The 19,920-nt window shown below is 56.6% G+C and overlaps 1 protein-coding gene across 1 annotated transcript in view; it reads right to left on the bottom strand.

Moving 5' to 3' along the window:
* Nucleotides 1–535, bottom strand: part of LOC140475896 (G patch domain-containing protein 2-like) — a 43,491-nt gene extending 42,956 nt beyond the window's left edge. Inside the window, 1 exon segment of the mRNA XM_072567824.1 lies at nt 519–535. Coding sequence (XP_072423925.1) covers nt 519–535 — 17 coding nt within the window.
* Between the last annotated feature and the right edge of the window lie 19,385 nt (nt 536–19,920).

Here is a 19,920-nt window from a genome sequence, read left to right as displayed (position 1 = left end):
TTCCCCATGGTATTCTGATGAAGAAGGTGAAGTTACATGGGGTCCTGGGTGCACAAGCTAGATGGATAGAGAACTGGCTGGGCAACAGGAGACAGAGAGTAGTAGTGGAAGGGAGTTTCCCAAAATGGAGACCTGTGCCCACTGGTGTCCCACAGGAATCCGTGCTGGGACCACTGTTGTTTGTGATATACATTAATGATTTGGAGGAAGGTATAGGTAGTCTGATTAGCAAGTTTGCAGATGACACTAAAATTGGTGGAGTAGCAGAGAGTGAAGGGGACTGTCAGAGAATACAGCAGAATATAGATAGATTGGAGAGGTCGGCAGAGAAATGGCAGATGGAGTTCAGTCCGGGCAAACGCAAAGAAATGCATTTTGGAAGATGCAATTCAAGAGTGAACTATACAGTAAATGAAAATGTCCTGGGGAAAATTGATATACAGAGAGATCTGGGTGTTCAGGTCCATTGTTCCCTGAAGGTGACAATGCAGGTCAGTAGAGTGGTCAAGAAGGCATACCGCATGCTCTCCTTCATCGGACGGGATATTGAGTACAAGAGTTGGCAGGTTGTGTTACACTTGTATAAGATTTTGGTTCGGTCATATTTGGAATACTGCGTACAGTTCTGGTTGCCACATTACCAAAGGGATGTGGAGAGGGTGCAGAGGAGGTTCACCAGGATGTTGCTTGATAATGGAGTATGCTAGCTTGAGGAGAGGTTGAGTAGATTAGGATTATTTTCATTGGAAAGAAGGAGGTTGAGGGGGGGACCTGACTGAGGCCTTCAAAATCATGAGAGGTGTAGACAGGGTGGATAGCAAGGAGCTTTTCCCCAGAGTGGGGGACTCCATTACTAGGTGAGAAGGGGAAAGGTTTAGGGGAGATATGTGTGGAAAGTTCTTTATGCAGAGGGTGGTGGGGGCCTGGAATGCTTTGCCTGTGGAGGTGATAGAGGTGAGCACGATAGCGTCATTTAAGATGTCTCTAGACAGATACATGAATGGGCAGGGAGCAGAGGGATACAGATCCTTAGAAAATAGGTGACAGGTTTAGATAGAGGATCTGGATCGGTGCAGGTTTGGAGGGGCCGAAGGGCCTGTCCCTGGGCTGGAATGTTCATTATTCTCTTTGTTGTTCTTTGTCCCTCTGCAGTAACTTTCTACTGTCCGTACTTAGTTGTTCCTCTCATGATATGACCCATTAGCCTTCCTGATTATGTGCTGTACCAGCGTACTGTCATTTGTGACTTGTGCCCCAGAACATCTAGATCCCTCCACATCTTGGAATTCTGTCATATGTTCCTGTTAAATATTCATTTATTCTTCCTGCTAAAGTCAGCAAGTTCCCATGTCCCAGCATTATCCTCCATCTGGCAGGTCTGTTACACTAACCTATAGAATCTCTACTGTGTGGGAACAGACCACTTGACCCACTGAGTCCCCTCAGACCCTCCAAACAGTATCCCACTGTATCCCTGGAACCCTGCTAATCCCAGCTAATCCACCGAATGTGCACATTCCTGGACCCATGGCTCATCCACCCTGACCTGCACATCTTTGGATTGTGGGAGGAAACTGGAGCACCCGGAGGAAACCCACACAGACACGGGGAGAATGTGCAAACTCCACACAGACATCGCCCGAGACAGGAACCGAACCCGGGCTCCTGGCGCTGTGAGGCAGCAGTGCTAACCACTGAGTCACTGTGCTGCCCCCTTTGTGGTGTGGTCTGACAGTTTAAGTAACGTACCTTTGCTTGTCCCGTCATAGTCATAGATATAATCTTTTAAAAAATGAGGTCCCAGTACAAAGCCCTGTGGGACAGCAGTGATATGATCTTGTCAGTAAGAGTTAGTCATGGTGCTATGTTATCCCCTGCATCAGGAGCTTTGATTTCCCACAGTAATCTGTAATGTGGTTTCTTATTAAATTCCTCTGAAAGTCCAAGTACAGTAAATCCATGGGTTCCCCTTTATTTGTGGCTGTTGTTTATCCTTCAAAGAACTGCAACCAATTGGTTAAACATCATTCTGCATTGATATATCCACTATCCCTAACCCTAGGCTTTCCCAATTATCTTGAGTTTTCCTTTAAGTGTACAGCAGTAATCCCTTTAATAATCAATTCTGACACTCTCCCCCTTACAGATAGCAAACAAACAGGCTGATCGTTCCCTCCCTCATTCTTCGTAAAACAAATCAATTCTCGATCACAGAGCATTGAGCTGTCTCCATCAGTCAACATTTGGAGATGTCGGTGTTGGACACTGATGGACAAAGGTAAAAATCACACAACACCAGGTTATAATCCAACAGGTTTATTTGGAAGCACACTAGCTTTCGGAGTGTCCTCCACTATCACCTGATGAAGGAGCATCGCTCCAAAAGCTAGTGCTTCCAATTAAACCTGTTGGACTATAACCTGGTGTTGGGTGATTCTTAACTTTGTCCATCAGTGAAAACATTTCAATCTGAGGCAAATGGGTATCTGGTTGCTCAGGGATTTAGGGAAATAGGCGGGAAAGTGCAATTGGAGCCCCATCAAACAGTCCCAGGACAGGGATAGCACGGGGTTAGATACAGAGTAAAGCTCCCTCTACACTGTCCCCCATCAAACACTCCCAGGACAGGGATAGCACGGGGTTAGATACAGAGTAAAGCTCCCTCTACACTGTCGCCCATCAAACACTCCCAGGGACAGGGACAACACGGGGTTAGATACAGAGTAAAGCTCCCTCTACACTGTCGCCCATCAAACACTCCCAGGGACAGGGACAACACGGGGTTAGATACAGAGTAAAGCTCCCTTTACACTGTCGCCCATCAAACACTCCCAGGATAGGGACAGCATGGGGTTAGATACAGAGTAAAGCTCCCTCTACACTGTCCCCCATCAAACACACCCAGGACAGGGACAGCACGGGGTTAGACACAGAGTAAAGCTCTCTCTACACTGTCTCCCATCAAACACTCCCAGGATAGGGACAGCACGGGGTTAGATACAGAGTAAAACTTCCTCTACACTGTCCCCCACATCAAAGTTAAAAATCACACACCAGGTGATAGTCCAATAGGTTTAAGTGGAAGCACTAACTTTCGGAGCGACGCTCCTTCATCAGGTGATTGCGAGAATAAGTTTGTAAGACACAAAACTTACAGCAAAAGTTTACAGTGTGATGAAACTGAATTTAGATCTTGAAAAAGATCTGGGTTGTTTGTTAAGTCTCTCATGTTGTTGAGGATGGAGCAGTTTAACGATGAAGGGAGGCTGGATAAACTCAGGTTGGTTTCTGTACAGCAGACAGGGTTGAGGGAGAATGTGATGATGGTTTATAAGATTATAAGGGGCAGGGACAGGGTGGATAGAAAACAGCTGTTCCCCTCAGTTATTGAAGGGACACGAACAAGGGGCTTACAGTGACGGGCAGGAGGGTTAGAGGGGATTTGTTGAAAAGTCTGTGCAGTCAGACGATGCTGGGGTCTGGAGTGCTCTGTGTGGGATAGTATTTGAGGTGGGAAACATCACAACCTTCAAAAAGTTTTTGGATGACCATCTGAAATGTCACAATATTCGAGGCTACAGGCCGAGTGCAGGAAAGTGGGTGAGTTTTGTTTTAGTCTAATTTTGGTAGTACACAGAGAAAGGGCAGAAGGGCCTGTCCTGTCCTGTCTTACTCAGAGCTCCCTGTGATTCGGTATCCAGTGTTGGCAGGTTCCTGACAGGATCTGGGCTGAAGGAGTGAATCCCTCCGGCAATATTCCCAACGTCCACCTGATGGCACCATCCTCCACACACACACACACACTGCTGCTCCTGAGACCAATGACCATTCGGCCCAAACAGCCTGTGCTGACCCAGCCAAACTGGCACCGAAACCTTCAGCTGTTTTGTTGTCAGGTTCCTCACCAGCCCCATCCTGTCTAACCTGCAGGGTTTGGGAATGTTTGAGTTGTAGCCACATTTGGCATTGTTATAGCTGCCTGTATCCTCCCTCGTTTACCTTATGGCCCTGTCTCTGTGTCTCAGTGGGGTAGGGGTCCCCCGTGTGTCGGTACCAGACCAGCCCCCCCCCCCAGGGTGGGCTCGGGGCCTGGGGGGGTTCCCTAATCTCGGGGGGTAAGGGTGTGAGCAGACCCCCTGGATGGAGGGGTCTCCCTGAGGCTGGTGAGTGAACCTCGGACACGGTGACACTCCGTTCACTCATCGATGAGGGATCCCCCTCGTGAGGGAGACACAGTGAGGGCTGGGGTCAGACCCTGCACCACCACCAGGGGGGGACACACACCCACACAACGGAGGGAAGGGCACATCACAACACCCTCCGGAGGGAGGGACACTACACCCTCCTGAGGGAGGGACACTACACCCTCCTGAGGGTGAGTGAGGGACACTACACCCTCGTGAGGGAGGGACACTAAACCCTCCTGAGGGTGAGGGAGGGACACTACACCCTCGTGAGGGGGAGGGAGGGTCACTACACCCTCGTGAGGGGGAGGGAGGGACACTACACCCTCCAGAGGGAGGGACACTACACCCTCCTGAGGGGGAGGGAGGGACACTACACCCTCCAGAGGGAGGGACACTACACCCTCCTGAGGGGGAGGGAGGGACACTACACCCTCCTGAGGGTGAGGGAGGGTCACTACACCCTCGTGAGGGGGAGGGAGGGACACTACACCCTCTGGAGGGAGGGACACTACACCCTCGTGAGGGGGAGGGAGGGACACTACACCCTCCTGAGGGTGAGGGAGGGTCACTACACCCTCGTGAGGGGGAGGGAGGGACACTACACCCTCGTGAGGGGGAGGGAGGGACACTACACCCTCCTCACTCACCCCCAACACATTAACCCCATACACACAGCTCCTCACTCCCTCAACTCCTCACTCCCTCAGCTCCTCACTCCCTCAACTCCTCACTCCCTCAGCTCCTCACTCCCTCAACTCCTCACTCCCTCAGCACATCACTCCCTCAACACACCACTCCCTCAACTCCTCACTCCCTCAACACCTCACTCCCTCAGCTCCTCACTCCCTCAACACCTCACTCCCTCAACTCCTCACTCCCTCAGCTCCTCACTCCCTCAACACAACACTCCCTCAGCTCCTCACTCCCTCAACACATCACTCCCTCAGATCCTCACTCCCTCAGCTCCTCACTCCCTCAACTCCTCACTCCCTCAGCTCCTCACTCCCTCAGCTCCTCACTCCCTCAACACACCACTCCCTCAGCTCCTCACTCCCTCAGCTCCTCACTCCCTCAAAACACCACTCCCTCAACTCCTCACTCCCTAAGATCCTCACTCGCTCAACTCCTCACTCCCTCAACACCTCACTCTCTCAACTCCTCACTCCCTCAGCTCCTCACTCCCTCAGCACACCACTCCCTCAGAACATCACTCCCTCAACACCTCGCTCCCTCAACACATCACTCCCTCAGCACCTCACTCCCTCAGCTCCTCACTCCCTCAACTCGTCACTCCCTCAGCTCCTCACTCCCTCAACACCTCACTCACTCAGCTCCTCACTCCCTCAGCTCCTCACTCCCTCAACTCCTCACTCCCTCAGCTCCTCACTCCCTCAACACCTCACTCCCTCAGCTCCTCACTCCCTCAGCTCCTCACTTCCTCAACACCTCACTCCCTCAGCTCCTCACTCCCTCAACTCCTCACTTCCTCAACACACCACTCCCTCAGCACACCACTCCCTCAACACCTCACTCCCTCAGCACATCACTCCCTCAGCTCCTCACTCCCTCAACACCTCACTCCCTCAGCTCCTCACTCCCTCAGCTCCTCACTTCCTCAACACCTCACTCCCTCAGCTCCTCACTCCCTCAACACCTCACTCCCTCAACACACCACTCCCTCAGCACACCACTCCCTCAGCTCCTCACTCCCTCAACACCTCACTCCCTCAGCTCCTCACTCCCTCAGCTCCTCACTCCCACAACACCTCACTCCCTCAGCTCCTCACTCCCTCAACACCTCACTCCCTCAACACACCACTCCCTCAGCTCCTCACTCCCTCAACACCTCACTCCCTCAACACACCACTCCCTCAGCTCCTTACTCCCTCAACTCCTCATTCCCTCAGCTCCTCACTCCCTCAACATCTCACTCCCTCAGCTCCTCACTCCCTCAGCTCCTCACTCCCTCAACACCTCACTCCCTCAACACCTAACTCCCTCAGCTCCTCACTCCCTCAACACAACACTCCCTCAACACAACACTCCCTCAGCTCTGCACTCCCTCAACACATCACTCCCTCAGCTCCTCACTCCCTCAACTCCTCATTCCCTCAACACCTCACTCCCTCAGCTCCTCACTCCCTCAGCTCCTCACTCCCTCAGCACATCACTCCCTCAACACACCACTCCCTCAGCTCCTCACTTCCTCAGCTCCTCACTTCCTCAGCTCCTCACTCCCTCAGCTCCTCACTCCCTCAACTCCTCACTCCCTCAGCTCCTCACTCCCTCAACACCTCACTTCCTCAGCTCCTCACTCCCTCAACTCCTCACTCTCTCAACTCCTCACTCCCTCAGCTCCTCACTCCCTCAACACCTCACCTCCTCAGCTCCTCACTCCCTCAACACATCACTCCAACCTGAAATATTACAAAATGGCTCCCTTCACTGACACTACCCACAGCCCCGTGTACACACCCTCCCCCATCACTGACACTACCCACAGCCCCGTGTACACACCCTCCCCCATCACTGACACTACCCACAGCCCCGTGTACACACTCTCCCCCATCACTGACACTACCCACAGCCCCGTGTACACACTCTCCCCCATCACTGACACTACCCACAGCCCCGTGTACACACTCTCCCCCATCACTGACACTACCCACAGCCCCGTGTACACACTCTCCCCCATCACTGACACTACCCACAGCCCCGTGTACACACCCTCCCCCAATCACTGACACTACCCACAGCCCCGTGTACACACTCTCCCCCCATCACTGACACTACCCACAGCCCCGTGTACACACTCCCCCCCATCACTGACACTACCCACAGCCCCGTGTACACACTCCCCCCCATCACTGACGCAACCCACAGCCCCGTGTACACACTCTCCCCCATCACTGACACTACCCACAGCCCCGTGTACACACACCCCCCATCACTGACACTACCCACAGCCCCGTGTACACACTCCCCCCCATCACTGACACTACCCACAGCCCCGTGTACACACTCTCCCTCATCACTGACACTACCCACAGCCCCGTGTACACACCCTCCCCCATCACTGACACTACCCACAGCCCCGTGTACACACTCTCCCCCATCACTGACACTACCCACAGCCCCGTGTACACACTCTGCCCCATCACTGACACTACCCACAGCCCCGTGTACACACTCCCCCCCATCACTGACACTACCCACAGCCCCGTGTACACACTCTCCCCCATCACTGACACTACCCACAGCCCCGTGTACACACCCTCCCCCATCGCTGACACTACGCACAGCCCCGTGTACACACTCTCCCCCCATCACTGACACTACGCACAGCCCCGTGTACACACTCTCCCCCCATCACTGACACTACCCACAGCCCCGTGTACACACTCTCCCCCCATCACTGACACTACCCACAGCCCCGTGTACACACCCTCCCCCATCACTGACACTACCCACACCCCCGTGTACACACTCTCCCCCATCACTGACACTACCCACAGCCCCGTGTACACACTCTCCCCCCATCACTGACACTACCCACAGCCCCGTGTACACACCCTCCCCCATCACTGACACTACCCACAGCCCCGTGTACACACTCCCCCCCGATCACTGACACTACCCACACCCCCGTGTACACACCCACCCCCATCATTGACACTACCCACACCCCCGTGTACACACTCTCCCCCATTACTGACACTACCCACAGCCCCGTGTACACACTCTCCCCCATCACTGACTCTACCCACAGCCCCGTGTACACACTCTCCCCCATCACTGACTCTACCCACAGCCCCGTGTACACACTCCCCCCCATCACTGACACTACCCACACCCCCGTGTACACACCCTACCCCCCATCACTGACACTACCCACAGCCCCGTGTACACACTCTCCCCCATCACTGACACTACCCACACCCCCGTGTACACACCCAGCCCCATCACTGACACTACCCACAGCCCCATGTACACACCCTCCCCCATCACTGACACTACCCACAGCCCCGTGTACACACTCTCCCCCCATCACTGACACTACCCACAGCCCCGTGTACACACTCTCCCCCATCACTGACACTACCCACAGCCCCGTGTACACACTCCCCCCATCACTGACTCTACCAACAGCCCCGTGTACACACTCTCCCCCATCACTGACACTACCCACTGCCCCGTGTACACACTCTCCCCCATCACTGACACTACCCACAGCCCCGTGTACACACTCCCCCCCATCACTGACTCTACCAACAGCCCCGTGTACACACTCCCCCCCATCACTGACACTACCCACAGCCCCGTGTACACACCCTCCCCCATCACTGACACTACCCACAGCCCCGTGTACACACCCTCCCCCATCACTGACACTACCCACAGCCCCGTGTACACACCCTCCCCCATCACTGACTCTACCAACAGCCCCGTGTACACACTCTCCCCCATCACTAACACTACACACAGCCCCGTGTACACACTCCCCCCCATCACTGACTCTACCAACAGCCCCGTGTATACACCCTCCCCCATCACTGACACTACCCACAGCTCCGTGTACACACTCTCCCCTATCACTGACTCTACCAACAGCCCCATGTACACACTCTCCCCCATCACTAACACTACCCACAGCCCCGTGTACACACTCCCCCCCATCACTGACTCTACCAACAGCCCCATGTACACACTCTCCCCCATCACTAACACTACCCACACCCCCGTGTACACACTACCCCCCATCACTGACTCTACCAACAGCCCCATGTACACACTCTCCCCCATCACTAACACTACCCACAGCCCCGTGTACACACCCTCCCCCATCACTGACACTACCCACAGCCCCGTGTACACACTAACCCCCATCACTGACACTACCCACAGCCCCGTGTACACACCCTCCCCCATCACTGACACTACCCACAGCCCCGTGTACACACTAACCCCCATCACTGACACTACCCACAGCCCCGTGTACACACCCTCCCCCATCACTGACACTACCCACAGCCACGTGTACATACTCTCCCCCATCACTGACTCTACCCACAGCCCCGTGTACACACTCTCCCCCATCACTGACACTACCCACAGCCCCGTGTACACACTCCCCCCATCACTGACACTACTCACAGCCCCGTGTACACACTCTCCCCCATCACTGACACTACCCCCAGCCCCGTGTACACACTCCCCCCCAATCACTGACTCTACCCACAGCCCCGTGTACACACTCTCCCCCATCACTAACACTACCCACAGCCCCGTGTACACACTCTCCCCCATCACTAACACTACCCACAGCCCCGTGTACACACTCTCCCCCATCACTAACACTACCCACAGCCCCGTGTACACATTCTCCCCCATCACTGACACTACCTACAGCCCCGTGTACACACCCTCCCCCATCACTGACACTACCCACAGCCCCGTGTACACACTCTCCCCCATCACTGACTCTACCCACAGCCCCGTGTACACACTCCCCCCCCATCACTGACACTACCCACAGCCCCATGTACACACTCCCCCATCACTGACACTACCCACACCCCCGTGTACACACTCTCCGCCATAACTGACACTACCCACAGCCCCGTGTACACACCCTCCCCCATCACTGACACTACCCACAGCCCCGTGTACACACGCTCCCCCATCACTGACACTACCCATAGCTCCGTGTACACACTCTCCCCCCCATCACTGACTCTACCAACAGCCCCGTGTACACACTCTCCCCCCATCACTGACACTACCCACAGCCCCGTGTACACACGCTCCCCCATCACTGACACTACCCACAGCTCCGTGTACACACTCTCCCCCCCATCACTGACACTACCCACTGCCCGTGTACACACTCTCCCCCCCATCACTGACACTACCCACAGCCCCGTGTACACACTCTCCCCCATCACTGACACGACCCACAGCCCCGTGTACACACTCTCCCCCATCACTGACACTACCCACAGTCCCGTGTACACACCCTCCCCCAATCACTGACATTACCCACAGCCCCGTGTACACACTCTCCCCCCATCACTGACACTACCCACAGCCCCGTGTACACACTCTCCCCCTTCACTGACACTACCCACAGCCCCGTGTACACACTCTCCCCCCATCACTGACACTACCCACAGCCCCGTGTACACACCCTCCCCCATCACTGACACTACCCACAGCCCCGTGTACACACTCCCCCCCGATCACTGACACTACCCACACCCCCGTGTACACACCCACCCCCATCATTGACACTACCCAAACCCCCGTGTACACACTCCCCCCCATCACTGACACTACCCACAGCCCCGTGTACACACTCTCCCCCCATCACTGACACTACCCAAACCCCCGTGTACACACTCCCCCCCATCACTGGCACTACCCACACCCCCGTGTACACACCCTCCCCCAATCACTGACACTACCCACACCCCCGTGTACACACTCCCCCCCATCACTGGCACTACCCACACCCCCGTGTACACACTCCCCCCCATCACTGACACTACCCACAGCCCCGTGTACACACTCTCCCCCATCACTGACACTACCCACAGCCCCGTGTACACACTCCCCCCCATCACTGACACTACCCACAGCCCCGTGTACACACTCTCCCCCATCACTGACACTACCCACAGCCCCGTGTACACACTCTCCCCCATCACTGACACTACCCACAGCCCCGTGTACACACTCTCCCCCATCACTGACACTACCCACAGCCCCGTGTACACACTCTCCCCCATCACTGACACTACCCACAGCTCCGTGTACACACCTCCCCCCCATCACTGATACTACCCACAGCCCCGTGTACACACCCCCCCCATCACTGACACTACACACACCACTGTGTACACACTCTCCCCCCATCACTGACACTACCCACAAACCTGTGTACACACTCTCCCCCCATCACTGACACTACCCACAGCCCCGTGTACACACTCCCCCATCACTGACACTACCCACAGCCCCGTGTACACTCCCTCCCCCCCATCACTGACACTACCCACAGCCCCGTGTACACACTCTCCCCCCATCACTGACACTACCCACAGCCCCGTGTACACACTCCCCCCCATCACTGACACTACCCACAGCCCCGTGTACACTCCCTCCCCCCCATCACTGACGCAACGCACAGCCCCGTGTACACACTCTCCCCCATCACTGACACTACCCACAGCTCCGTGTACACACCTCCCCCCATCACTGATACTACCCACAGCCCCGTGTACACACCCCCCCCATCACTGACACTACACACACCACTGTGTACACACTCTCCCCCCATCACTGACACTACCCACAAACCTGTGTACACACTCTCCCCCATCACTGACACTACCCACAAACCTGTGTACACACTCTCCCCCCATCACTGACACTACCCACAGCCCCGTGTACACACTCTCCCCCATCACTGACACTACCCACAAACCTGTGTACACACTCTCCCCCCATCACTGACACTACCCACGGACCCGTGTACACACTCCCCCCCATCACTGACACTACCCACAGCCCCGTGTACACACTCCTCCCCATCACTGACACTACCCACAGCCCCGTGTACACACTCCCCCCCATCACTGACACTACCCACAGCCCCGTGTACACACTCTCCCCCATCACTGACACTACCCACAGCCCCGTGTACACACCCTCCCTCATCACTGACACTACCCACAGCCCCATGTACACACTCCCCCCCATCACTGACACTACCCCCAGCCCCGTGTACACACTGTCCCCCATCACTGACACTACCCACAGCCCCGTGTACACACCCTCCCCCAATCACTGACACTACCCACAGCACCGTGTACACACTCTCCCCCATCACTGACACTACCCACAGCCCCGTGTACACACCCTCCCCCAATCACTGACACTACCCACAGCCCCGTGTACACACTCTCCCCCCATCACTGACACTACCCACAGCCCCGTGTACACACTCTCCCCCATCACTGACACTACCCACAGCCCCGTGTACACACTCTCCCCCAATCACTGACACTACCCACAGCCCCGTGTACACACTCTCCCCCATCACTGACACTACCCACAGCCCCGTGTACACACCCTCCCCCAATCACTGACACTACCCACAGCCCCGTGTACACACCCTCCCACAATCACTGACACTACCCACAGCCCCGTGTACACACTCTCCGCCATAACTTCCACTACCCACAGCCGCATGTACACACTCTCCCCCATCACTGACACTACCCACAGCCGCATGTACACACTCTCCCCCCAATCATAGACACTACCCACAGCCCCGTGTACACACTCTCCCCCCATCACTGACACTACCCACAGCCCCGTGTACACACTCTCCCCCATCACTGACACTACCCACAGCCCCGTGTACACACTCTCCCCCATCACTGACACTACCCACAGCCCCGTGTACACACCCTCCCCCATCACTGACACTACCCACACCCCCGTGTACACACTCCCCCCCCATCACTGACACTACCCACAGCCCCGTGTACACACCCTCCCCCATCACTGACACTACCCACAGCCCCGTGTACACACTCTCCCCCATCACTGACACTACCCACATCCCCGTGTACACACTCTCCCCCCCATCACTGACACTACCCACACCCCCGTGTACACACTCTCCCCCATCACTGACACTACCCACAGCCCCGTGTACACACTCTCCCCCATCACTGACACTACCCACAGCCCCGTGTACACACTCTCCCCCATCACTGACTCTACCCAGAGCCCCGTGTACACACTCTCCCCCATCACTAACACTACCAACAGCCCCATGTACACACTCTCCCCCATCACTAACACGACCCACAGCCCCGTGTACACACTCTCCCCCATCACTGACACTAACCACAGCCCCATGTACACACTCCCCCCCATCACTGACACTACCCACATCCCCGTGTACACACTCTCCCCCCCATCAATGACACTACCCACAGCCCCGTGTACACACTCTCCCCCATCACTGACACTACCCACAGCCCCGTGTACACACTCTCCCCCATCACTGACACTACCCACAGCCCCGTGTACACACTCTCCCCCATCACTGACACTACCCACAGCCCCGTGTACACACTCTCCCCCATCACTGACACTACCCACAGCCCCCTGTACACACTCCCCCCCATCACTGACTCTACCCACAGACCTGTGTACACACTCCCCCCCATCACTGACACTACCCACAGCCCCGTGTACACACTCTCCCCCATCACTGACACTACCCACAGCCCCGTGTACACACTCTCCCCCATCACTGACAGTACCCACAGCCCCGTGTACACACTCCCCCCCCATCACTGACACTACCCACAGCCCCATGTACACACTCTCCCCCATCACTGACACTACCCACAGCCCCATGTACACACTCTCCCCCATCACTGACACTACCCACAGCCCCGTGTACACACTCCCCCCCATCACTGACACTACCCACAGCCCCATGTACACACTCTCCCCCATCACTGACACTACCCACAGCCCCGTGTACACACTCTCCCCATCACTGACACTACCCACAGCTCCGTGTACACACCTCCCCCCATCACTGATACTACCCACAGCGCCGTGTACACACCCCCCCCATCACTGACACTACACACAAACCTGTGTACACACTCTCCCCCATCACTGACACTACCCACAAACCTGTGTACACACTCTCCCCCATCACTGACACTACACACACCACTGTGTACACACTCTCCCCCCATCACTGACACTACCCACAAACCTGTGTACACACTCTCCCCCATCACTGACACTACCCACAAACCTGTGTACACACTCTCCCCCCATCACTGACACTACCCACGGACCCGTGTACACACTCTCCCCCATCACTGACACTACCCACAGCCCCGTGTACACACTCTCCCCCATCACTGACACTACCCACAAACCTGTGTACACACTCTGCCCCCATCACTGACACTACCCACAGCCCCATGTACACACTCCCCCCCATCACTGACACTACCCACAGCCCCGTGTACACACTCCTCCCCATCACTGACACTACCCACAGCCCCGTGTACACACTCCCCCCCATCACTGACACTACCCACAGCCCCGTGTACACACTCTCCCCCATCACTGACACTACCCACAGCCCCGTGTACACACCCTCCCTCATCACTGACACTACCCACAGCCCCATGTACACACTCCCCCCCATCACTGACACTACCCCCAGCCCCGTGTACACACTGTCCCCCATCACTGACACTACCCACAGCCCCGTGTACACACCCTCCCCCAATCACTGACACTACCCACAGCCCCGTGTACACACTCTCCCCCATCACTGACACTACCCACAGCCCCGTGTACACACCCTCCCCCAATCACTGACACTACCCACAGCCCCGTGTACACACCCTCCCACAATCACTGACACTACCCACAGCCCCGTGTACACACTCTCCGCCATAACTTCCACTACCCACAGCCGCATGTACACACTCTCCCCCATCACTGACACTACCCACAGCCGCATGTACACACTCTCCCCCCAATCATAGACACTACCCACAGCCCCGTGTACACACTCTCCCCCCATCACTGACACTACCCACAGCCCCGTGTACACACTCTCCCCCATCACTGACACTACCCACAGCCCCGTGTACACACCCTCCCCCATCACTGACACTACCCACAGCCCCGTGTACACACTCTCCCCCATCACTGACACTACCCACAGCCCCGTGTACACACCCTCCCCCATCACTGACACTACCCACACCCCCGTGTACACACTCCCCCCCCATCACTGACACTACCCACAGCCCCGTGTACACACCCTCCCCCATCACTGACACTACCCACAGCCCCGTGTACACACTCTCCCCCCCATCACTGACACTACCCACAGCCCCGTGTACACACTCTCCCCCCCATCACTGACACTACCCACACCCCCGTGTACACACTCTCCCCCATCACTGACACTACCCACAGCCCCGTGTACACACTCTCCCCCATCACTGACACTACCCACAGCCCCGTGTACACACTCTCCCCCATCACTGACTCTACCCAGAGCCCCGTGTACACACTCTCCCCCATCACTAACACTACCAACAGCCCCATGTACACACTCTCCCCCATCACTAACACGACCCACAGCCCCGTGTACACACTCTCCCCCATCACTGACACTAACCACAGCCCCATGTACACACTCCCCCCCATCACTGACACTACCCACATCCCCGTGTACACACTCTCCCCCCCATCAATGACACTACCCACAGCCCCGTGTACACACTCTCCCCCATCACTGACACTACCCACAGCCCCGTGTACACACTCTCCCCCATCACTGACACTACCCACAGCCCCGTGTACACACTCTCCCCCATCACTGACACTACCCACAGCCCCGTGTACACACTCTCCCCCATCACTGACACTACCCACAGCCCCCTGTACACACTCCCCCCCATCACTGACTCTACCCACAGACCTGTGTACACACTCCCCCCCATCACTGACACTACCCACAGCCCCGTGTACACACTCTCCCCCATCACTGACACTACCCACAGCCCCGTGTACACACTCTCCCCCATCACTGACAGTACCCACAGCCCCGTGTACACACTCCCCCCCCCATCACTGACACTACCCACAGCCCCATGTACACACTCTCCCCCATCACTGACACTACCCACAGCCCCATGTACACACTCTCCCCCATCACTGACACTACCCACAGCCCCGTGTACACACTCCCCCCCATCACTGACACTACCCACAGCCCCATGTACACACTCTCCCCCATCACTGACACTACCCACAGCCCCGTGTACACACTCTCCCCATCACTGACACTACCCACAGCCCCGTGTACACACTCCCCCCCATCACAGACACTACCAACAGCCCCATGTACACACTCCCCCCCATCACTGAGACTACCCACAGCCCCGTGTACACACTCTCCCCCATCACTAACACTACCCACAGCCCCGTGTACACACTCTCCCCCATCACTGACACTACCCACAGCCCCGTGTACACACCCTCCCCCATCACTGACTCTACCCACAGCCCCGTGTACACACTCTCCCCCATCACTAACACTACCCACAGCCCCGTGTACACACTCTCCCCCATCACTAACACTACCCACAGCCCCGTGTACACACCCTCCCCCATCACTGACTCTACCCACAGCCCCGTGTACACACTCCCCCCCCATCACTGACACTACCCACAGCCCCGTGTACACACTCCCCCATCACTGACACTTCCCACAGCCCCGTGTACACACTCTCCCCCCATCACTGACACTACCCACAGCCCCGTGTACACACTCTCCGCCATAACTGACACTACCCACAGCCCCGTGTACACACTCTCCCCCATCACTGACACTACCCACAGCCCCGTGTACACACTCTCCCCCCATCACTGACACTACCCACAGCCCCGTGTACACACTCTCCGCCATAACTGACACTACCCACAGCCCCGTGTACACACTCTCCCCCATCACTGACACTACCCACAGCTCCGTGTACACACTCTCCCCCCCATCACTGACACTACCCACAGCCCAGTGTACACACTCTCCCCCATCACTGACACTACCCACAGCCCCGTGTACACACTCTCCCCCATCACTGACTCTACCCACACCCCCGTGTACACACTCTCCCCCATCACTGACACTACCCACAGCTCCGTGTACACACTCTCCCCCCCATCACTGACACTACCCACAGCCCAGTGTACACACTCTCCCCCATCACTGACACTACCCACTGCCCCGTCTACACACTCTCCCCCCATCCCTGACACTACCCAAAGCCCCGTGTACACACTCTCCCCCATCACTGACACTACCCACAGCCCAGTGTACACACCCTCCCCCATCACTGACACTACCCACGGACCTGTGTACACACTCCCCCCCATCACTGACACTACCCACAGCCCCGTGTACACTCCCTCCCCCCCATCACTGATCCTACCCCAGCCCCGTGTACACACTCTCCCCCATCACTGACACTACCCACAGCCCAGTGTACACACCCTCCCCCATCACTGACACTACCCACGGACCTGTGTACACACTCTCCCCCATCACTGACACTACCCACAGCCCCGTGTACACTCCCTCCCCCCCATCACTGATCCTACCCCAGGCCCGTGTACACACTCTCCCCCCAATCATAGACACTACCCACACCCCCGTGTACACACCGCCCCCCCCATCACTTACACTACCCACAGCCCCGTGTACACACTCTCCCTCCCATCACTGACACTACCCACAGCCCCGTGTACACACTCTCCCCCATCACTGACACTACCCGCAGCCCCGTGTACACACTCCCCCCCATCACTGACACTACCCACAGCCCTGTGTACACACTCCCCCCCATCACTGACACTACCCACAGCCCCGTGTACACCCTCTCCCCCCCATTACCGACACTACCCACAGCCCCGTGTACACACCCTCCCCCCCATCACTGACCCCACCCACAGCCCTGTGTACACACTCTCCTCCATCACTGACACTACCCACAGCCCCGTGTACACACTCCCCCCCATCTCTGACACTACCCACAGCCCCTTGTACACCCTCCCCCCCATCACTGACCCCACCCACAGCCCTGTGTACACACTCTCCTCCATCACTGACACTACCCACAGCCCCGTGTACACACTCCCCCCCATCTCTGACACTACCCACAGCCCCGTGTACACACTCCCCCCATCACTGACACTACCCACACCCCTGTGTACACACCCTCTCCCATCACTGACACTACCCACACCCCTGTGTACACTGTACCCCCCATCACTGACACTACCCACACCCCTGTGTACACACTCTCCCCCATTACAGACACTACCCACAGCCCCGTGTACACACTCTCCCCCATTACCGACACTACCCACAGCCCCGTGTACACACCCTCCCCCCCATCACTGACCCCACCCACAGCCCTGTGTACACACTCTCCCCCATCACTGACACTACCCACAGCCCTGTGTACACACTCCCCCCCATCTCTGACACTACCCACAGCCCCGTGTACACCCTCCCCCCCATCACTGACACTATCCCCAGCCCCGTGTACACACTCCCTCCCATCACTGACACTACCCACTGCCCCGTGTACACACTCTCCCCCATCACTGACACTACCCACAGCCCCGTGTACACACTCTCCCCCATCACTGACACTACCCACAACCCCGTGTACACACCCTCCCCCGTCACTGACACTACCCACAGCCCCGTGTACACACTCTCCCTCCATCACTGACACTACCCACACCCCCGTGTACACACCCTCCCCCATCACTGACACTACCCACTGCCCTGTGTACACACTCCCCCCCATCACTGACACTACCCACAACCCCGTGTACACACCCTCCCCCGTCACTGACACTACCCACAGCCCCGTGTACACACTCTCCCTCCATCACTGACACTACCCACACCCCCGTGTAGACACCCTCCCCCATCACTGACACTACCCACTGCCCTGTGTACACACTCCCCCCCATCACTGACACTACCCACACCCCCGTGTACACACTCTCCCCCCCATCACTGACACTACCCACAGCCCCGTGTACACACTCTCCCCCCCATCACTGACACTACCCACAGCCCCGTGTACACACACTCCCCCCCCATTACTGACACTACCCTCAGCCCCGTGTACACTCTCTGACTCCTGAGATTCTTTCTTCAGAGTTGGCCTGGTGCTGAGGTGGTTGATCTCCAACGCCATGATCTTTTGTGTTCAATTTGTCTCCAACCAGCAGAAAGTTTGTCTCCTATTTCCCACTGATTCCAGTTTTTTCCCCGGGCTCCTTGATGCCTTACTCAGTCGTATGCTGCCTTACCGCTAAGGGCTGTCAGTCCCAGACCTCCTCTACTTCCCTTTCTCCAGGCTTGGAACAAGTCTTCTCGTGCTATTCCCAGCATGTTGTCAGGGCCCATAGACTTTGCAGTATCCAGTGTCTCCAAGTGTGGAGTGAATTCGCTGGAGCCTGGGATCTGTGATGCTGGGGGCCCCTGGAGATACTGTCCAGCTCCTGTTCTTTGACACACACTCAGGGAACCTTCCCGTGCTGGCTCCTTTTTTGGAAAGATCGGCTTTTGCCTGATTTTTGATGGTGTCTTTCTAGAATCTCTGGGCTTGCGAAAATCTCCAACTGTGCACCCACAAGTCCAGCGGCCCCTTCCTCCAGGATGCTCTGTTGTGCTCCATCGTTTGGAAATGCCTCCATTTTCAGCAACAGTTTCCATCTCATGGTGACTTTAACTGAATGTCACATGCCAATGGTCTCCTCCAGAACAACACCCAAGAGCACTTGAGCTGCCTTCAACTGTCTTAAATATCACCGCTCAGTTGAACTCAGTCACAGATGAGTTGATATTTTGCGAACTTGTTGTGAGTTCCCCGTCTCGCCTGCCCTTTCAGCAAGTGTTGGATTTCGATTTGCAGAAGCATTGGATAAAGAGCCTCCGTAAAGGTTCCTGCACTAGTGTCCCTGCTGACTGCATCTGGGGGAAGTGCACCCAACCCCTGCTCCTCGAAAACCACGTTAGGGAACTGGAGCTGGATGAACTTTGGATCATTCGGGAGGCAGAGGGGGTTATTGGGAGGAGTTA

The sequence above is a fragment of the Chiloscyllium punctatum genome, chromosome 4 (genome assembly GCF_047496795.1).
Source record: "Chiloscyllium punctatum isolate Juve2018m chromosome 4, sChiPun1.3, whole genome shotgun sequence".
NCBI lineage: Eukaryota > Metazoa > Chordata > Chondrichthyes > Orectolobiformes > Hemiscylliidae > Chiloscyllium > Chiloscyllium punctatum.
The sequence above is the reverse complement of the archived record's forward strand: the minus strand, read 5'-3'. Positions and strand labels throughout refer to the sequence as shown.